Genomic DNA, 23,405 nt, shown 5'->3' with positions numbered 1-23,405 from the left:
CGCCTAACTAGTCCTGCATCGTTTGGCATGGACCCATGAATGCGGTGTCAAATTGACCATTTGCGTGTTAGCATCATGCTGGCATCATGCTAAATATGCCAACATCCATAGATACAAATAACCAGATGCCCCATTAGCAGCTGTTTCTATGGGCCGCTATACATAGGTCATCCGCCATATTGGAACGGTGCAAGCCAGACTGAGTTGCCAAGTCATGTGTGTTTTCCCGTGGAATTGGGTTACTTTTTAAAATTAACTGCGGGTTAGTAGTGTAGGGATTTTGTTATTTAGCTGTCAATCTTAATATGATTTTATTTATGAATGTTAAGGTCTGTTATTTGGACTAGGGACATTAGGCTTGTGATGATTTTGTTTCACATATCTGGCAACCCTTTCAGGCCGGTCCGTTAACACTCAAGAGCAAGCTGACTCTGCGTTTGAAACTATAGTTATACACATGTATGATTATGAAAACTTATTTGCCGTTGTGTAAACTCAAACATTATATTTGCTAAACTAACACATGACAACAATTAAAGGGTATCCCATTCTTGGGAATTTAAATTCCAGTGGTTTTCACAGCCATGGCAGCATAGTGTTGTGGCATTCCAGCAACTAAGAGTGATGTTAGTGGGCCATTCCAAGATGGCAGATACGTCAACATGTCTGGAGAGTTTGAATGAGGCATCTATTACATACACATGTGCACAAACATCATGTTAGCGTCCGAGTTTTGCCACTGCAAGCACCCCTCACATTTTCTTCAGTCTAATTTATAATATTTTTTATAAAAATATGTCTTCTTCCTATGTCCTTAGAATGGAAATTATTTTGACCCAAAACGTTAAAACTCCTGTGGGTTAATTTTATTGTCCTATTCACTTCTATTCAAAAGCATAAAGAGATGGCATATATTTCCCCAAAGTATTAAGTATTAAGAGCACAAGTTTACCCTCTGCAGCTTGACATGATGTTTAAAGTAGATAGTAACAGTCTGTAATGATAGGAAAGGGCAGGTGTGACGGTCAGGATTTTGCTGGGGTTTAATCCAGTTCTAATCAGGGTTATTAATAACCTCATTCAGGACTAAAACAGAAGTGACATCCACTTCCTAAATTCTGCCATCAAACCACATCCACACCTGAGTGACAAAACCCATTACCACCAATGGAGATGAATCACCCTGGATATGTGCGTGTGTGGGGGTATCATTGTAAGTAATTGGTCATGAAAGCATGCAAGCAGGGTCAGTCTGGGGTCAGCCACATACTTCACCTGGATCTACACCACCATTAGTCATTTAACCCTGACCACATCCATACCACACCGAACAGTTCACAAACTGTGAAGCATGTTTCCAATACCTGTGCAGAAAAGACAAAGATGTGAATTAATGTATAATGTGATGTCATGGTGTGGATTTTCTCCCGTTGTAGCCATCTAATGAAATCTTTCTCTGTAGACGCCTGATTACTCAGCCATGGCATCTCTGGCTGGCGGATTGGAAGAGATGAAAAACAGCTTGGCCAATCAGACGGGAGTAGAGTTGGGTTCAACCCTTGCAGGACCTCAATCATATCCACTAGTGTCTGGTAAGCAAACTACGCAGTAGATTGCCATATATCTCTTAGAGTAATGGATGCATTTTTATTTTCAACTAAAAGTCTAAAACTACATTTTCCTGTGTATTTGACTTTCGAAGTTAGTAAGTGATTGGTTAAATAATTGACGTTAAAATGGTTCTATTTAATATATTTAATTTCATATGGGTATTGGGCTTGACTGTTTTACATTATTTATAACACAGATTGGGGCATGTCCCAAATAGCTCAAGATGAAGAAAAACGTAAAGCGTCCTAACAAGGGGTGCGACTGTGGATTTGGTTTCTATATAAAAATCCTGAACTTAAAAATCTGAAACTTTACTCTAAAAACTATAGAAAACTATATAATTAGGAAAAAATACCACATGGTTATAAATATTTGTCTCTTTATTTATAATATTTTATTTGTATTTTATTTTCGTATTTATTAAAATATAAATAAATAAATATATTTGTAAAATTTATTAAAAAAATTATGTATGTATATTGTAATATACTGTATTCTGTGACATATATCATATAAATGTACATACTGTAATATCATGTTTTAGTCATACCGCCCACCCATGTAGATCAGTAGAAAATTACCATTGAAGTGCTGATCTGAGATCAGTTCGCCCTTTGAGAGGTTTGGACAATTCTAGGGGCCCTAAAAAGGTCCCTTTGGGGGTCACCAATATGTGGGCCCAGAGCTGACTGCACATAGGTGGCTTGAATTGACTACTGCCCCGCCCCGACTGTGTTAAAAATTAAGTTGAACCAGCTGATTGTGGATCAGCTTGCTGCAGGTTGCTCAGTGGTGAGGTGGGAGTGTTATCAGACCTGTTAAATAGTGCTCAGTGATTTAGATTCCCACTCTATATCCTGAGGGACATTGGAAGTGAATGGAGAGCTGTAATTACTATATACATGTCTCCTCCTCTCCCTCGCTCTCTCGCTGCATTGGGGAGTAAGGGAGTGCTAATTAAGAGCTGCTTGGACAGGAGCCCTAACGAGGGAATCATGGGATTGGGATTTGGGCACCATCTGACAAGGTAGAGCGAAACCTGTACATCCACATGGTGTGTGTTGGGGAAAAGCAGGAGAATGAATTATGTTTCACAATAGACCATGTGAAAAGACTAAAGAGTGGGTTACTCATGTTTGCATAGTGTCGCCCCCTATTGGTAAATCACAAAGGAACAGTCTCCATTCTCAGTTGCACAGTACATACTGTGTATACAAACACATTTAGACTTTAATAAACTATAAACTTTAAAAACAGAAAGAACAATTTCTATGTTGTTTTTCTGTTTTATGTCTTTTTTATTTAGGCTGATCCAACATGCAGGAAATGTATGTTAATATCAAGAAGAGTTACTCTCCTGCATACATCTTAGTTTGTGTGCCTTTTGTAAATAGAGAGCACTGTAAATAATGGGAGGTGTAAATCTAGAAATACCTTACGCCAGACTCAAACCAGTGTTGACAGGATGAGAACAACCACGGCGCAATGCTTCAGAGCATGTTCGGTATACCCGGGAGGCATCCAATACATACAGTATGGCAGATTGTGCCAATGATTTGATCTCTTTTGGGTACCACAGGCAAGAAAACCTTTTTCTGTCTCCTTCATTCTTTAGTCTGCTGACAATGTCTCTCAGAGGACCAGTCCTTGTCTGCTCTTCGTCTGAAGAGTCCATCTCTCTGTCTGTCCCTCTCTGTCTTTCTCGCTGTTGCCCTGTCCACTGACCCAGGGTGGATTAGTATCCAGTCTTTACTAATGTCTTTCTGTCTCCTTACACGGACGACTCTTCAACATGGCAACCCAGCAAAATAGTAAGAGAGAGAGACAGAGAGTGTTTTTTGTACATGCTGACTTTCTCTACCTCTGTTTTTAACCCCCGTCCTTCATCTTCTATATCGGTGTATCTGCAACTTGCTTTTGGTTCTATAGACTTTTACATTAAGTTTGAGCTTTGATATGCAATTGGATATCTGCATTTGCTCAGAATCGACCCCCTGACCATGCTGTTGCTAGCGTCAGGCTAGGAAAGCTTTTGAGATTAAATTCCTTTAAAACACGTTTCACATTCAGATTTGTTAATAACAATGTTAAACTGTAGATTCAGTAGGCCTATACATGGACAATTCTGTCATTTTTGTCCTTCTTCTGAAGAATCATACACATTTTCCACCGCAATGTAATTTTCACCAATCTCCAATTTTGTATTGTGTTTGATAGCCCCTTCTGATGGAACTGACATTTTAAATTAACAATCTGACATGTTTGTTCCTCAAAAAAAAATCAGGAGGAATATCTGACTATTACTATTCATAATAACCAGAGTATATACTCTATAAATTTAAGTAAATTATAGAAAATGGCTATTTATCTATATTGGCTAATATACAGTATCTTGGATTATTTTGATATGGTAATACATATTACATGGATTGTATGATGTTGATATTTAAAGATTAAACATCTATATCAGCAACAAAACTACGGTATAAAATCTATTTATAAAAAACATTTAATAAGTATCAAAAAATAAAATCAAAGTTATCATAATAGTCTTAACATAATTTTCTTTTCAGAAAAAGTTAAAATCTGTTACTTTGACTAAAAACCAACCACTGCTGTACTTGTACATTATTTTGAAGAAAGCAACCATCCATTTTGCCTCTCTAACACATTCCTTCTTCCATCTTCATTATAACCAGCACACTTATTTAATCTGTGATAAAATGCTGAGCTCCCCCCCATCTATGGGCCCTATGGAGCTTTAATCGCTGGCTGTGTTGAAGGGGATGGATGAACTGAGTGTGATGCTGTTTATGATGATGAATGGGCTGCACACTACAGATCAGCGGCATTTGTAGACTGAGAGATGATTCACACTGACAGCCATGTCATGTAGTCTAATACAGTTATACATCCACACAACAGAGAGAGAGAGAGAGAGAGAGAGGGGAAGAAAGATAAAGTGAGAGAGTACTTAATTTAGAAACTCCTCAGTGATTCTATAGAGAAATAGACAACAAGTTATATGTGTTATTAATATTTTCATATTTATATCTGCTTATTAATAAACACTAATGATCTCCAGGGGGCCGCCCTCGACCGGGCCCACAGAGGCCATCGTCCATGAATGTATCAATCAAAATCCTTTTCTGATATTCATATTTTCTGATCAATGATCAATTACTACTGTATTAACATTTATTTTTATTTTTTACAGAAACATTTGTTCCTCCTAAAATATTCCTATTCTTTATCTATCCAAGCTTGTGGCTTGTGCTCCAGGAGTGCAACAGTATACATGTAAGCTGGACACTAACAGTACAGATTCTGTCATTCCAGCAGCACTATTACTGGGGCAAATGCAGAGCTGTGGTGAAATGACATGGGATGACTGCATTAATTGGGAGGGCTAAACAGGGTGTTACTAGTTACTACTAAGCTCATAAGGTGTCTCCTCTATGATTTAATAAGCATTAGCATAGATTGGTGCTTCATTTGTTTTGCTATGTGATCTCTCTATTAGCAGTCAAACTGTAAAGTATTTTATGTACTCTTATCACTTATGATTCTTTAAAAATTTTCAGTGTTCTCCAAAGCTGCACTTGTAAATACCCGTTGTTGCCTTATTACATGTTAATAACATGCTTATTACATGTTTATTGTACGTTACAGGTTTATTAAATGGTTAAAGTTCAAAAAATAAATCAGGGTCATAGCTACAATCTATAATTTTTAGATATGCTGAAATATTTAAGGTTTGTATGTACAGAGGGAAAAAACTGTGTCAACTCTCGGTTGACATTATTACAGCACAGTGTAAAAGAGTAAAAGACAATTTAGCTGTATAATTATAGATGAAATTGCTTTATAAGGGGTTGTGGTGACTGAAACAAGTCACTGAGAAGTCCGATCAATAAACTGTTCCCTGAAGAGTTCATTCTAATCATGCTGGAAATGGTCTTTTTTTGTTACAGGTCGTGACCTGGCCAGCACCACGCTTCCTGGTTACCCCCCTCATGTTCCTCCGACTGGACAGGGGAGTTACTCCACACCATCCCTTACAGGAATGGTACCTGGTGAGTTTCACCTGCATGCAAAACTACCGTACTTGATCTTGGGAGACATCGATGGGTCAGCTCCTGTGCCAACCAGATGTCATTTTATCAAAGTTTCCATCATAGTGGCTTGAGTTCAAGTTTTGCTGGTTCAATACTGCAAAACACTGTACACTTTCTTTTCCATACTTATTAAAATGGACCTATTAACAAAACTTGACATTAACAGGACACCAAGTTTACAAAATGGCTCATTCTCATACGTGTGACACCTTCACTCTTTCTCTGCCTCCCTGTTATAGCCGCTCTCCCAAACCCCCTCTCTTCACCTTTGCTTTATTTCAGTTGAGGTCCCAGTGGGAGGGGGTCTTGTCTTTGCCACTTCCTGTCTCCCCCCATCTGCCAGGCTGACAGCACTCCCAGGGGGTTGTGGGATGGAGGAGGGTGGGGAGGTTTGTTGGGTGGTTGGCAGAGTGTAGGGCGGGTGGGCTGGCTTCGAGTCTTCAGCTACTGGCTGGACTATTAGACCCCAGTCACACAGCTGTCCCTTCTCAACATCAGTAATTTGTTTTTAATGAGAATCATCGCTGACCCTTGACTAATTCATTCATTCTCCTGCAGTCTCCCTCAGCCTCCTTTCTTTTAGCAATTTTTTTAATCCATGAGAAATACACATGGATTCTTTACCCGGCATATTCATATTTACAAAAAGGCATGTCGAGGCCTCTGCATGTTGACTACTGCTGTGGCCGTACAAACACACAGAAAAAAAACTGTAATATTCTGGCAGCTGGGGTGCCAGAAAAATGTATAAAAAAATGTGTTAAGTAAAATGACATTTTCATGTTATTTAACACCAGACTTGTAAATAAGCAAAATTCGGTGTTTGTTTTATTATTTAAGTAGTCCATCATACTTGTTTCATTCTGTGAACCACTTTCAACAATTTTCCAACTTCCAAATAAAAATATGTATTTTCTATATGCATTTATTTGTAGAGAATGAAAACTGGACAAAATAACAAAAAGACCTAGAACATGTTTCATTCATTAATTTAAGAATATGTAGAAGAGCTCATTAAAAACAAATTTGGAGGGGTCTCATAATTTCCTGCCAGAGCTGTATCTGCTTGCTTAACTTTCGGCTGAACTACAAGAATATAGCACTCACGACGGGAATAAAAATACAAGAACTCTGGGATAAAAGACAGTTCGCCAGGTCCCATATCAACTCCCTGAACACAGCAAAACAAGCTCAAGCCAAAACAACAACAACAACATGTCTGCTGTCGTGTCTTCAGTCTGTCAGACCCGTGTCTCCATCTATGCGCTCCCTGTTGCCACAGTGACTCGTAGGGTCTTGTTTTGGCCCCTCTCTTCAGAGCGAGATCCGTAACCTTGTCTCGTATTTCGCTGCAACTGACTACCCCATGTTTCCCCCACTTCTGACAAGCATTTATGACCTTGCAACCCATCTCTCTCTCGCTGGGGACACCCCATTCCTCACTTCCTCTCCATTTATAAGTCAACCCCCTTGCTTTCATGAGCATCCTCACTAAATAACCTGACACGCGGTAGTCACCGAGCACAGGGCTGACAGAGGCGAGGTAACTATACCAATGATCCTGTCTAAGAAGTAAGGGTTACGGGTAGGAACATCTTCTGCTTCAGAAATGCATTTTACAAGTAATCACCTCCAACTGTTGAACTTCAATTTCCAACACACACATATTGCATATGTACCTCTGCCTACATTTCAGCATTATCTGAAATACATAGCTCCAGGTACAAATCGCTGCATCTTAAGGGTGGAATGTCCACTAGAGGAGCTTGTTTTTTCTCAGTTCTGATATCATACTGTGAGGATTTATTGTTTAATTAAGCATAGCAGCAATAAATGAATAAACGATCAACATACAGTACATTTGTATTTAGTACAAATGCTATTTATTAAAAAAAGTGCAATAATTCGAAACGTTCCGAGGCCAATGGACAGACCAATCAATCCCCTTCTCCGTCCACCATAAAACTCTGATCCGGACTGGCTGCTCACAGTGACAGAATAAAAAGATTGCCGCCGGAACGTCAGCTTCGACGGTGAAATGGTATTGGCTCTCGTGTGTCCTGTGACTGGTTGCATTATGTTAGCTTACGTTATGCAATAACATTGGCTGTCCCACTCCGACTGCATCACACGCTGACATTGAGTTTATACTTTTGAATGAAATGCGACTGCGTGCATTCCTGAATCGCGATCATCAGTGATTAAAACCTACTGTGCTCACACAGCGGTATCGTATGGTTTTTGAAGACTCGGAATGCAGCGCGACCTGTTTGTTATGCTTTTATACTGTTTTGGTCAGTATTTGCAATTAACACCCGTGGCTGACTTGTATTTGCTTGATACGTGTTTTATTTGGTTGGGAAGTGGGTAGGTTTAGGTTTAGGATAGGAGTGGGGTTTGGTGCTTGAATTGTTTTTTATTTTGTGCACATGTCTGCTTCGTAACTTTTAATAAACCCACATCAGAATGGAGAAAAAACATGCGCCTCTAGGGGACGTTCCACCCGAAAGATGCAACGAGTTTTGCATTTCTTCATTCCTCATATGCAAATTTGCACAACCCACTTCTTAAGCTAACAATTCAGTGTCTTCGAACTAACTGTATTTCGTTAAAAATAACCCTAAAAAATACCTCAACTTCAGCCTGATCTCGCAGGAATTCGTAACTAATTCACAAGGTGACAAAATATGTACGATCTGAATTGTTCAAAAACGTACATGTATTAGAAAAACGCCATACTGAAGCCCCTCCACTAAACCCCACCCCTAAACCTAACATCACTGGTGCAAAAGCAAATCCTATTAAAACTTACAAATGAGATCGTACATATTGATACGAATTGGCCAACTTGTAGTTTCGAATTCCTGTGAGATTGTTGATCCCGTGAAACAGTTGGAGTAATGCTAATTTTCTAGAATTTAGCAGTTTAATCAGTGTGTTTTTCATTGTACATATTGTAAAATTAAAAGTGGTTGGTTCAACTTACCGAAGTAACCATAATACAAAAGCTGAGCTTGAGAGCCTAAAATGTTACTTACAGCTCTGAGATATAATGGATTTATACATTTCAATGTTATTTTGTGAAAAATTGATTAGTGGTGCTTTTCTTCCTCCCCTGGATCCTCTACCTTCACCTTATCCCACAGAGTCTCGCTCATCTCTCATCTCCTTCTCTTACGTTCTGTTGCTTTCGCTCTCTTTCAGCAGGGGGCTGACACACAGGGGAGGGGGGCCACAAAACCAGCCAGGCAGAACCGACAGAGCACGAGATGGAGAGAGGGGGAGAGAGAGAAAGAGCTGGGGCCTCTGAGTTTGTGACAGCCAGAAAAGGGAAAGAGTTCCCCAGGGAAAGGGAGAACGAGGAAGATGGGGAAAAAAGGAGAGATAGAAAGGGAGAGATAAGGGAAAACTACACTGAGGCAATGGAGGAGAAAAACTGTCACAAATCGACACTTCCATATAGCCAATTGGACCTTTTAGACCCGCAAACTACGACGTTAAAATCCATTCTGCGTAAGGGTTTGGACAATTTTAGATGCATATCTAACTGTTCAATTGTCTTTTTTTGTATTTCAGGAGGAGACTTTTCCGGTAGCCCTTATTCTCATCCCCAGTATTCTACATACAATGAGTCTTGGAGATTCGCAAACCCCAGCCTACTAGGTAAAACCTTGAGCTGATGACACAAATATCTGCAAAAATCATGTAGTAAAAGTCAAATTATAACAAATAAATGTTGTTGTAACTTTAATGTGCTTAAAGGGATAGTTCACCCCCCCCCAAAATGATAATTCAGTCATCATTTACTCAGCCTCTGGTCATTTCAAACCTGTATGACTTTTTTCTTGCGCAGAACTCAAAAGATATTTTGAAAAATGTTGGTAACTGAACAATGGCGATACCCATAGACTAGCACTGGTTTTGTGCCCATACAATAGAAGTGACTAGGTACCACCGTTGTTTGGTTACCAACATTTTCAAAACATCTTTTATGTTTTGCAGAAGAAAGAAAGTAAAAATAACAGCAAACTGATTTGGAATGAGATGAGAATGAATATGATAACAAATAATTTTTCATTTTTAAGTGAAGCAAATGTGCTTGGAGTATAAAAAAGTGCTTGACGTGCTTACATATGATTTATCTGGAAATCTGGCTTGTACAAATGTAAATATGTAAAAAAAGATATCACAACTTTTCTTGTGTGCTTTTCTCAGTGTTCCAGCCGGAATATGGTTCTTTACTGGGTTCTGAGAGAGCAGCTTCATCGGGCCTATTCCCTGGCCAAACAACCCAACCCACAGGTACCAAAACACTGACTGTAGTTTGATGGTGTGTGTGGTTTGATATTTGAAATGTTGTCAGGCTAGCACTGTATTTCAGATGTAAGCAACTGAATGTAATGATTTAAAGAAAAACCTGCCCATATCGACTAAACCCCAGATTGACATGGCAGTCAAGAACAAGGTGAAGGACCATTGGCTTAAAAACGGTTTTATGTGTGTAGAAGAAAACCACTGACCTTAACCTCTCCCAATGGAGAAGTCTTTCCTTAGAGATTTCATGATGTTTTGCTCTGTGTGTCAGAAAAGAGCCTGTGATTTGACAGATGTGCGAGTGTGTGTTCGTGAAGTGCATCAACAATTGGAAAGTGCCAAAGTGGAGTTTTGGCAACTATGCCATGAAAGAACCATTTCTGGTTTCCCAAAGATCCATTTAGCAACCTTTAAGACTAAAGACAATGATTAGTGTCTATAATATTATACCTCACATAATCTTCCTGTCCAGTTTAGACAAACACACCCATCCACTTCATTTCTCACAATTTCAAGCTCTTTACTTTCGACAACTAAGACTAAGCAGCGGCTGTACCTTTAATTTTTATCCCGCGCTCCGTCATTCCCTTCTGTTTCCCCCACTCATGCCTCCTGTCTGTGTGTAATGAAGACCAATCATTCTTGCCAAAACCCTCCTTTGAAGGGTCCATCAGCACTTAACTCAGACTGATCAAGATAGATCTGTCTTATAGACCAGAAATGGTCTTTTCCCACCAGAAACTGAACTGATAATGATGGTGTCATTTCAAATAAGAGGAAGGGTAACATGATTGTGGCAGACTGATCAATCTGAAGTGAACTGGTCGATTCATTTATCCTCCTCTATGTGTGTTCATTGAGTGCATTACTTATTTATACTTTTTAAATTTACTTGAAGATATTTAAAGGTGCACAATGTTAAAGGTGCTTCACAATGCCATGGAAGAACTATTTTTAGCTGTATGGTTCCATAAAGAACCTTTAACATCTGAAGAATTTACCTTTCAGTAAATGGTTCTCTGGGGAACTTAACATTGAATGGCAATTATGGCTTATTTTTATTAATTATACTTAAGTAAAGTTTAGGTCTATTTATTCTATACTATGTGTTAATTAAATTATTCAATGTTTTACTATACTTGATTTTAGTAAATCAATGTTTTAGTATACTTGTACCTGTACTACTGTATTTCAGTAGGCCTACTACTACTGTGGTGCAGTGGTTCTTTGGTATGACTGAGGTGCTAAATAGAACCACTGAAGAACCATACAGGAGCTTAACAGGTTCCTTATACGGAAACGGTGCTATATAGCACCTTGGTCACCCCAAAGAACCTCTAAAGAACCTCTGAAGAACTACTGAAGCACCAAGACGTGGTGCTATATAGCACTAAAAGTGGTTCCCCTATGATTACGAACAAAGAAACACTTTTTTTAGAGTGTAGGTTGTACACTTAGCCTCGTGGGCAGTGCGCATCAGGCGACCTGGGTTCGGTCCTTTCCCAATCCCACCCCTTCTCTCTCCCACTTCGTTTCCTAGCCTCTCTCTCACTGAAATGTACAAATAAAGGCAAAAATGCCAAAAAATTAATCTTTAAAAATAATTTAAAAGGGAGTGCACCACTAGTATACTGTACTATATTACAAGTAAACGTATAGGTTAACTAATAGTTGATGAAAGTACAATTTGAAGTATTCGCTTAGTAAGCAACTAGTTTTCAACTAATTCTGCAAGTTTATGTGTATGTTTTAAAGTGAACACTGTACTTAATAGTTTACAGTTTATGTATTCATATGTATATATTGTATTGTTACTATATAAAATTAAACATACGTTTTTTATATTATGTCTCAATCAAAAATAGAAACTACAAGCATACTTAGAAACATGACTTTTATACTTTTAAATATAAGTATAGACCAAATATACTTTAACTTTTCTGTATAAGTCAAGTACACTTATACACTTACAGTATAATCTTAATTATATTTCGGAGAACTACGTAAACAGTAAACTGAAAATATACTTCTTATTTTTAGTATGAATAATAGCACACTTGAATAAACTTCATCTTTTGTAAGGGTGTGTTTGTCTAGCCGATAGATAAGAGAAGTTTTTGGAAACTTCTTTGACAGCAGACATAATGTTTGCATGAATTCTGAAATTATATAGTTTACCTTTAGGTGTTTTGCATTTGATGACTTTCAAAATTTGAAAAGTTTGTCTTGTCATACCCTTTAGGTTCTCCGTACTACTATAGTGCAGCAACACGAGGGACGGGAACGACTGGCGCAGCAACTGCCACTGCCTACGATCGCCACTGACCAGCCAGGCAAGAAATCAAGAAAACAATGAACGAGTGGGAGAAATGCAAAGAGAGCAATGTGAATGGATTTACCCACAAAAGACTGCCTAAAGACCTAGCAGGAAGGGAAAATGAAATGAAGAGGTGACAATGTTTTCCTGCCAATTACAATCAATGTTCAAATCAATAGCTTCAGCTTACGTGTGTCGAATTTCTGTACATTAGTGCAAAGTTACACCCATACGCCCTGATTTCAGTTCACCTGCTGGTCTCAGCTCACCCTAAATCTGTTGGTTTGATTTATCTACTGTCATAAAAGCCTTTCTCGTCCTTGCATCTCTATGCATTCTGTTCATATAGAGATGATCAGGTGTTGGGAGTTGGTACCAGACAATCTACTTGTGGCAGCTTGAGATGACCTGCATGATTTAAGTTGAATGAGTTGTGTTATGATGTATAAATGTGGCGTCACAATCCACAACATTTTCTGTTTTACTGGTCAGACCTACAGCAAGGAATTGTTTTTTGGAGAGAAACATTTTATCCCTCAAACAGCAAATCAACAGAGATTCAAAAGATTTGGACAGATAACTCAGGTAGGACTAATAGCATATTTACATTAAAAGTATCCAGTGTGAAAGACAGAGCCAGTTGTGTTCACCATTGATCATGGGACTTGAAATTCTAATGTAGTTTTGGAAAGGAAAGATGTTACAGAAAGTCGCTGAAGCACAACTTTATATAACTCAATTCATAATGGAGTTTTGCTTTGTTTTGCTTCTCTGTATCTTATATGACAGAATAAGAGAAAGTTTAGCATTAGCTGCAATGTGACTGTAATGTCTCATTCAGCTTTGGCTAAAAAACGGGAGACTCAAATGTAACCTTTTGTGTTTCACTCATTCCGAGTGATTATGTTGGAAAACAGCAGCATGATTTCAAAGTTGTAGCACTGTTACGAATGAGAGCATCAGCATTTTAAAGATTCCTCTCCTTGCTCTGTGTGGATAAATACTATTTACGTATGTACAGAATATTCAACTGTACATTAGTAAAATTTATAGCTATTTATGATGGAGAGTAATATATATATAAATGTGTGTCAAAGTTTACTGCCAACAAATGCTACGATGCTAGCTAAAGATGTTGCTGTGAAAGACGTAGCCGGTTATATTTTTAAACACTCCTCTTGGATTTTCAAGTTCGCAAATCTCACTTGGAAGCGTCACAGACAAACTTTTGTAAAGTTGTTTCTTTTTGCGTAGAAGGAAATTATGTCATACTGTCTGTCGCTAATCATCACCCTAGCCTAGCCTCCCCAAAGATGTTTTTCACTAGTGCAAGCAGAAGCTCTTAAAAGCACAAAGATTTCCCTTCACGATATCTCTCTCCGAGTGCAGTTAATTTATGCGTTCCCTTCATCCATACTGCGCCAAGACAATGCATGAGACCGTGGTGGAGGCCTTACCAAACTCTGTATGTAGCAACATCGTGCTGTACAGCCTTCCTGTATGTCTGTCTGAAATAGCCCGTGCGTATATAACTTACAAGGACAAGAGCTTTTTGATATCACTATTGACTGCTATATTGATATCTAGATTCTAGTGGATGAGAAAAGACAAAAAAGTGTTCTTTATTTAGCTATTGTCTGTTGTGACGAGTGTTCCCAGTTCTTGAGTTTTGTTTTTGTTTTCAATACACTGTGCATTGCTAAGTAGCTTTCTGAAAAGGAAAACAATGTAGTTTCAGTAGTCACAAGCACCAAAACTTGATGTGAATAAGAAAAAAATGACAAACATATGAATATATATATACATATATAGAGAGACGTTGATAGTTTTTATGGTTTTATGTTGTTCTGGACTGTAATGTAGTAATAGGATTACGTTTGTTTTGTAGACCTTAAGTTGCACGTTATGCAACTCTAAAGAAACCCTTGATGCCGTTCACCACTAATGACTACTGGTGAACTTTGACCTTTTAAACTTTTAGTCAGAGGCATTATGAACCTGAAGTACACCAGCTGAAGTCAAGGACAGTGCCTTTATTTTTCTACCAAGTCATTCAGAATGACCAGCGCGTCTCTAAATTACGAAACTGTCTGCGTGATGTGATGAGATCCGAACTTGACCAACCAATCAGAAAACAGTGATCACAACTTTTTTACGGTGTTGTTTATACATGCGTTAAAACCCTGGTAACTGTTTTCTTGTGGCTGTCTGAACACCCTAGAAAAGGTGACGATGATACACATGATCAGACATTTTTTTAATATTCAACATTAGATAAAAAATTATGTTCTGTGAAATACAGTATTATATTGTATTCCCCATACCCCACTTAAAAGTAGCCAGCAAGTAATTTAATCTAAACTGATTTGCAGAAAAATATATTATGTGCTTTTTTCTACACTGTAATTTTATAATGAAATTAAACGGTACAATAAAGTCGTTCATGGCAACATTAATGTCATTTTTTTGGTTTAATACTTCCATAAATGCAGCATTAGTCTACATGTGAATCTGACCATGTTTGCTCCAATACAGAATTCCTGTCGGCTTAAAATACACACACAAAACGCACACGCTCAGTCCCCTTTTGTCCTTTGTCAGGTCAGGAATATGCCACACCTCCCCATCGGCATGATCAAAACCTGCTGTGCCATCAGAATCGAACGGCCCTTTCTCTTTTCTCATCTCCTCTTATTTCAATTTCTGATTTCCAGCCCCCACTCCATTTTACTCTCTTTGTCTCGCTGGTGCACCTTTAATCTCATCAGATCTGCCCAACCTCCTTCCCAATGCCATCAGGATTAGGAACTCTACAAGTTGGCTGTTGATCACCTTCGTTCTGAAAATCTTCCAATTTCAAGGAAGATTATGGTTTTGTAATTAAAAATAATTCCGTTTTGTGGAAAGGAGATTTCTTGAAAGGAATTTGATAAATGTCTGTTTAAAGCACCCATGTCACCATATTGAGCGATTAATTAAATTGATTAATTTAGTCATCTATTGCATATACATGTTTCTGTTTTGTGCGTTTTATTTGCATTATATGCATTTTAACTTCAGAATCTAAATGCCAGTTTTTGATCTTTGGTATACTCATTCAAACTCTTGTTTTCAAAAATGTGGCAAATTAAATACTCAAAATGTAATAAACCCTAAACATAGTTAACACTCTGAATGGTAAAAAAATCAGTTATGATCAGTCAGAAATAAATTTGTTAAAATATTAGATGAAAAGAGGACTTTTCCAAATTCGAAAGCAAAATTTGGTTCATAATTCTAATCTAGAATTCACTCTTTCGTTCTTAAATCGGGATCTTACAAGCACGTCATCACGAAACATTTCCCAGTTTAAAAAAGCAGACTTTAAATGACAGAGGACTTGGTTATCACCTTATTGTGGCCTTCTGTGTACAATCGGAAGCTCCTTCTGTAATCGTTTCTTTCCCAAGGGGTTCATAAGTATTTTTTACTACGTTTTTGAAGATTTTGAGAAGGTTTTGACGAATTTGATAACACGGCAATCAGTTCGATTCAAAAGAAGAAAAGAAACACAAATATTTTGACCAATATCAAATCTGTAGTGTTTTGAAAGTATTCTCTGGTGAGCAAAAACATTCAAATGATGAAATAACCAACATCGTAGAAAGCTGTAGTAAAATGATTTGCGAGGAGTAAATGAATGAACTGCTTCTTTAAGAACTATGTATGTTTTTTATTGAATTTTCTAGTAGTAAAAATATCTTGGTGTTTTTCTCTGCGTGTCGTGTGTTGTCTTAATATTTGAATGTATTTACTGCGGAACAAAATTTGCCAAAGATGTCATCCCACTTGATTTTAATCTTTTTTTGGTTCTTCATTTTATTAAAATCTGCTCACAAGCTGAAAATAAATGTGATTTGAAATTGATTTTCTAATGGAATTATATTGTTAATATTATTATAATTATTCCTATTTTTGTTTATTTGTTTGTTTACTGTTGTTCAGGGTTGTTTTAAGTGAAATGTTCTATTGTCTGGCATTCGTCCATTGAACCCTGATACAGGGTGATAAATTACTCTGTGTATGTGCATATGAGTGAATGTTGTTTGTGAATTATCAATTTACGTATGTTGTAATGTGAAACTAAGAAGTAATTATTTGTAAATATTGGCCATAATTTTATTGGTTCATGAGAATAAAAGTAATTTTTTAAGTTCACAGGTTGTGTTTGTCCTGTTTAAAGAGGACTGACTTCTACATGGGTAGGTTCTATTTACATGTTCTATCTTAATACACAAGTTGTTTAGAAAAAAATAAAACTGCAACATTTCATTTCAACAAGAGATAGTATTAATCTAAATTGCGCTCCATAGCTGTGTTATCCACCACAATCTCCCCACACTGTGAGAATGGAGCTTACCCGAGCTGCCCTTTTGGCTGTTGGCCTAGTCCACAGGAGGTCTTAACAGGGGGTGATAATGGACCACAAGCAGCAATACACCGACAACACACTAAAAACAGCTTCGGTCCAGCTGGATGCGCGCTCTGCACCAGCTGGGATTTGGTTGCATGCCATTTTACCACGTCACGCACACACATTCTGTAACACAGTTTTGGGTCACTGCCCAAATACCTAGTTGGCCAGGTTGGCACGGGTGATATTGCGGGTTTGGGCGCATGCCCAGAAGCACAATGGCAAACTGTGATTGCTCCAGACCTTGGGCCTCGGCCAGATAACATGATGAATGAGCACTTCAAAGTGAAGAGAGTTCCTCAGGTGTTTGCATTTGTTCCTTCACACTCTGGACACAGTGTATCACTCTTGTTTTTCTAAAGCCCGTCAAAGAAATACCATTCAGGTATTAGTTATCTAAATGTGCACACGTGTCCCATAAAAGCATGACAACTGCCCAGCATGGGGTTAAACTGTTTTTGACAATACAGTACAACAAACCTTTTCTGACTTTCTTACAGATGTTCACTCAGGGAATGCTTGAAATGTAATAGAGATAAATACCCTTTCACCCTTGGTGAAAAACACATGATATGATCACATGCATATTGTTGCCTTGGAATTCGATGGGTTCTATTCTACATTTTTGTCAAATTAAGTTATTCACATATTCTTATTCCGTGACAACTTATTTACAATATGTGTTTTTTGTGTGTGTTGTGTACATTTTGGTGCTTTTTTTTAGAAAACATAAATGGTTTATCTACATAGTCAAATGGAATGCAAAAACTTGCTCGGAGTGTAAATAGAACCTTATGTAGTTTATTAGGCCTTTAATGCTTAAAGGGACAGTTCCCCCAAAATTAAAGTTCTGTCATATTTTTCACCCTTGTGTCATTCAAAAGCTGTATATGAATCTTTAATCTGTGTAAGACAAAAGAGTAAAAAGTAGTTTTGTGTCCATACAATGGAAGTCTATGGGGGCAGTGTTGTTTGGATAACAACGTTCTTCAAAATATCTTATTTTGTGTTCTGCAGATGAAAGAAAGTCATACAGGTTTAAAATGACATTGGGTGAGTAAACGATGATAAAACTTTTATTTTGGGGTGAATTATCACTTTAAGCAAAAGATTCGATTCGCTCTCTATTTATTTTTCTGCCTAGTAATTTTACCTTCCTACATTTCATGCTGATATACACTGTAAAAAATATATTTTACAGAGTTTTTCTTTTTTTTTTTTTAAATACGTTAAAAAAAGTAAAGTTACAGTAGAAGACCGCAAATTTACAAGAAAAACAGGGAAAACGCTATTTACAGGAAATACAGGGGGGAAATATTTTACAGTTTATTTCTGGCACCCCAGCTGCCAGAAAATGTCAGAACATTTTTTTAACAGTGTAAGCTAGTCCTCTCAGAAGGCAAATAAACTTGTTCTAAGTCAATAAAGCGATTTCTTCAAGAAAGTAAAACTCAAATCATAGTTACTCAAATGACAGGTGCATTTAAAGTGTTTGGTATGTTTTAGAGTTTGGTATGTTTAGAGTTTAACATACACAGAACACAATAAATACAATAAAGCACGTGAAGTAATAATTGAGACCACACATCAATATAATTCAGAACCGAACTTCCGTCTGCACGCTAAATCATCTGTGTTGGACAAATTTTCACTCCCTTTATTAGATCGGCTCCTTCAAGCCTGATTAAATAAATAATCATGACATTTTTATTTTTCCTGTCTATTTTATTTGCTCTTGCTTTGTGAGAGGAGAGAGAGAGTGGGCGAGAGAGCCATTAAAGGGCCAAGAAGCCATGCAAATTAACGTCACTCACCAAGCAGCTACTTGTGCGTGTGTGCGAGTGGAAATCGAGGGTGCTCGGTGGAAGTGGTGAGGTAATTGCAGGAGTCTTATTAAGACAGAAGTGAATAAAGCTCATGTGTAGTCGGAGACACTCGCGGGCGCACTTTTACAAGATGTGTTTGTTCTTTTCCACTCATGCACATACACACGCATGCATGCTCGGAGAAGTGGTGGCTCTTGATTAAGAGTTGCAGTGTCGTTTTTTGGTTCACATTCTACGCAGCTCTGATGTGTGCCTGTGGGTGGGAGTGGGGGGATTAAAGGTGAACTGTGTTTTAGAGGAAAGAGAACTACTTACAGTAATTAGTTTAGATAAGTACTTTGTTTTAAAACTTTTTATACAGAGTTTGACTGACGTAGATATATTAAAAGTTTTTGCACATTATGAATTGAAGGATAAATTCAAGAATTACAAATTACTTGTAAGGAGAAATATGGTACTCTTAAAGGTAAAGCTCACCTAAAAGTGAAAATTATGTCATGATTTACTTACCTTCTTGTCATTTCAAATCTGTATGACTTTCTTTCTTGTGCAGAACACAAAAGAAGATGTTTTGAAGAAAACCGTTGGTCCCCATTGACTTGCATTGGTTTTGTGTCCATACAATAGAAGTCAACGGGACCAACGGTTTTTGGTTACGAACATTCTTCAAAATATCTTATTTTGTGTTTTGCAGAAGAAAGAAAGTTATACAGGTTTTAAAATGTCAAGAGAATGAATAAATGATCAAATCATTTTTGTTTTGGGGTAAACTACCCCTTTAAAGGGACAGTTCACAAAAAATAGAATTCTGTCACTGTCTACCCTCATGTTATTCCAAAGATTGTATGATTTCAAAGTTACTGCACATTGTTTATGATGAATGGATGCACTTTTGGAGCTTCACAATTCCTTGGACCCTATTCGGTGTCATTATAAAGCTACACTGTGCAAATACCTTTAAAAATGGTAATATTGAAGAAAAAAACTTACATTTTTGGATAATGTAAAGTAACATGTTTTTCATGTTATTTTACACCAAACTTTTAAATTTGCAGTCTATTTCTTCTTTTTCTTTTTTTTACCTGACATTTTCAAAAATATTCTCTAAAATAATAAAATTCTCTTAAATAAAACAGTAATATTCCATAAAATGTCTTTTTTTTTAAGAGCCAGCATATTATTTATTACCATAACTCAGATTATGGTTGTCTAAAGAAGTCTTAGAAGGAGGAGCTCGGCCCTGAGACCATTCCACTGGACTATGCAATAGAATAAATTGAGTGAATTTGATCATGGGATGAATCAGGGTGAAGAATATGGGATTACTTTTGTGTCAATAAAAATGAATGCAAACTTAAAAAAAACGAATAAAAATATACAATGAGAAAGAAAAAAAACACTTTGTTAATGAAAACAATAACTATTAATTATAGAATTAACAATTTTCTAAATTTCGTTTTTGAAAATAACAGTTTTGAATTCGCTGCTAGATTTTTCATTTGTGCTTTTCGAGTTTTCATTTACGCTTCTCAAGTTTTCGTTCACCTCTCTGGCACCAATCTCACGTGTAGGCGGGACTTATGGCCGCTTTATCCTGATTGGCTAGTGAGTTTTTGATTGATAGCTCCCTGACAAGGAAGTCGATACTGAAGACAGTACAGTGCAACGAATTTTAGAGAACGATCTACATGCTGTTATCTTTATTGTTTGTACTTAAAACTACTTTCTTATTAAGTTAGTATATTAGTAATTGGTATTTGAAGTTGGTAAGTCATGTGTGGTGTGGATCCAAGCGTCTTCCTCATCGTCGTCCTCCTCACCCTCAGGTAAATGAATGTAATTCAGATAATAAAGAAAATCGCTAAAGGTTTTATCCCTGTACAGTAGCAATTCTGTCTTTACTAATATTTCTTATTAAACTCATGGTGAATGTACAGTATTATACCCCTTTCTTTACATTCACAGAAAGTACACCTCATAAAACAGTACCAATACATTCAAATTACATTTTTTAAAACACTACAACAAAACAAATTCATAAGGTGACACAATTAGAGGCCTTTCGAATGTTTTATTAATTTAGTCTGCCTCTTGCCTACACGTGAGATTTGTGCCAGAGAGGGTGAATGAAAACTTTAGAAGCGCAAATGAAAAATCTAGCAGCGAATTCAAAACTATTATTTGCAAAAACGAAACTTAGAAAATAGTTAAGAAAAATAGCAGTTTATTTGAAAATCATGTCACATTCTTGTTTATTGTCTTTCTCATTGTATATTTTTATTTGTTTTATTTTAAAGTTTACGTTCATTTTTATTGACACAAAAGTAATCCCATAGAAGAAGTAATTCCAAAGAAATCATTGTAAAGGAAATGCGTGCTTTTTTCCCTAAATTAGATAAAGATTGACATAACTGAATGATCAGGCTCCTATTGAATCTACATTTACAATTTCATAAAAAATCAGCAACAGTCAAACCTTTTCAGATTATGTGTAATACCTGAACAATTCGGTTTGTTTCCAGTCATTATAACAGCTCTGTTATGCCTCATTTGCTGATAAGTTATCAGTGGACATGAATTGTCTTGCCATTCCCTTTGTACTGCGGTTTAATACATTACTCACTTGAGTGGCCCTTGAGTATGCACTTCACACACACATTAGTTTTTTTATTGGTAGAGACTTTCTATTACAGGAAATCATTTACCTGTTGTTTTTATAGTGAGTTAATGATATTTACTGTCAGATGACCATACTTCCCAATTAACCCTTATAGAAATCGTCATGCAATTTTAGATATTATTAATAATTATAAACATTATTTAGTTTTAGATTTATAATGTGTTACTTCACATTTGGTCCACACAATGTATATTATTTCATATTTTATTTCATTTTATATCATATGTCACACAAACCTGTTGATATTATCAGATTGATTATTATATTTATAAATGTATTTCAGATTTTGTTGTTAGTTGATTTTGACGTTACACTATATTTGTGACAACAAGTATACTCAAACCTGTATACACACTCACAAACAGCATCTTAATCTTGAGTGAAATGAATACCGGTGTAAAGTTTTGCACATATTCGGCAAGTGTGTTCGGAATATGTGCAAGTATTTGCACATATTCGTGTGTGTGAAAGGGTTGAAACAAATGTTGATACTAATGCTAACTAATGATCCAGCGACTTGTACAATTTCCTCGTCTTTTCCTCTCCCTGTACCGGCTGACACTCGTGACGAGACAGAAAAAAAGACAGGGGAAAAAAGAGTACAGAAGTGAGCTGACAGGCAAAAGACCCTCTCATCCAGCTGTCTGATCCCCCTCCTCGCTCTCTCTCTGCATCTCTCCCAGAGGGTTTGTCCTTCTGGTCTCGTCCATGATGAATGGACCTGTCGAAAGAAACTCATCCAATTAGAGACACAGAGAGAAATAGAGAGGGTCGGGGGAGAATGGGCGAGAGTAAGAGAGAGTGACAGGGAGAGAGAGCCGAAGAATCCAAAACACCGGAAAGACCTGCATAAGTTTTGTCTTTACTTAATTTATAGGCAAGTTTTCTCTATATGATGGTCTGGATTCATTTCAATACACAAGGTAACTACAGTTTCAGACAAAATTTTATTGCAAACTGCAGTTATAGTTTTGTGATAATGTTTTTGTTTGTGGTAACTGTGGTTTGAAATGGTAATAAAATAAGATTTCTTATGTAAACTTCTTTAGTAATTGGACTTGTGGAAAAATGTACAATTTTAAATGTGTTAAAAAATGTGTAATTTTTGGAGGATCTATTGACAGAAATGCAATATAATATGCATAACTCTGTCTTCAGAGGTGTATAAAGACCTTACATAATGAAGCGTTATGTTTTTATTGCCTTAAAATTAGCTATTTCTAGCTACATACACCGCGGGTCCCCTTACAGGGAATTCACCATGTTAGCCCTAAATGGACAAACTGCTCTACAGAGCGTGTTTCGTAAATATGTTATCTAGTTCGGGAAAGAAGCAAAAAGGAGTTAACATCTCTGTCCTATGTGAGCCGCCATAGTGTTTCGAAAAGGGTGGAGTGAGCTATTGGTTGCAATTCGCAACCTCACCACTAGATGCCACTAACATCTACCCATTGCTCCTTTAACTTTAATTATTAGTTTAACTTTAATTATATTTGCATGTTGATATTATGGCAAATTTTTGTAATTTTAAGTTTCCAGTAATGACAATAATTGCATTTTATTAATTATAGTGCATACTTCAAACATCATATAATTTTGTAAATAGCCTAGCATCAGTAATAATATTATTAACCGTGATGACTATTTCAAGTGGGTTGACAAATCCAAGGTAACTTAAAAGCGCTACATAAATACAACAGAATTGAATTGAATTACTTTTTAAAGATGTACCATGTTGTTTTATATAAAACTATTCAAATTACTACAGATTAGGCTCATCTGTCTATATTTCTGTCTATTCTGTATAATTTACTGTATATTTAAAATCTGTGTGAAACATAAAATCTGTCAAATTTACGGTTTAAATTAACCTGTAATAAATTAATAAATTAACTACAAGTGCTGGCACTTATTGGTATCTGTAAGCATAACCAATAAGCCAAAATATTTTATAAACAAACATGCAAGCAATGTGCAGGGTGAGGATTCTGTGGAGAACTGAGGGTTGAATGTTGAGTCTTGTGGAGTTCAGTGTGGATTCTATGGATTAACCACAACCCTTCCCCTAAAAGCAAATGTGTTTGCT

The 23,405-nt window shown here is 36.8% G+C and overlaps 1 protein-coding gene across 2 annotated transcripts in view; it reads left to right on the top strand.

The window, feature by feature from the left end:
- Positions 1–16,510, top strand: part of pax5 (paired box 5) — a 39,502-nt gene extending 22,992 nt beyond the window's left edge. For both annotated transcript variants that reach the window (XM_057332662.1, XM_057332661.1), the window contains exons 7-11: positions 1,463–1,592; positions 5,586–5,687; positions 9,306–9,392; positions 9,945–10,031; positions 12,286–16,510. In XM_057332662.1, the coding sequence (XP_057188645.1) occupies positions 1,463–1,592; positions 5,586–5,687; positions 9,306–9,392; positions 9,945–10,031; positions 12,286–12,368 (489 nt within the window). In that variant the 3' untranslated portion in view covers positions 12,369–16,510. The remainder of the gene's footprint in view (positions 1–1,462; positions 1,593–5,585; positions 5,688–9,305; positions 9,393–9,944; positions 10,032–12,285) is intronic.
- Positions 16,511–23,405: the final 6,895 nt, after the last annotated feature.

This window comes from Triplophysa rosa, linkage group LG4, assembly GCF_024868665.1.
Source record: "Triplophysa rosa linkage group LG4, Trosa_1v2, whole genome shotgun sequence".
Taxonomy (NCBI): domain Eukaryota; kingdom Metazoa; phylum Chordata; class Actinopteri; order Cypriniformes; family Nemacheilidae; genus Triplophysa; species Triplophysa rosa.
This window is presented reverse-complemented; position numbering and strand designations above follow the sequence as displayed.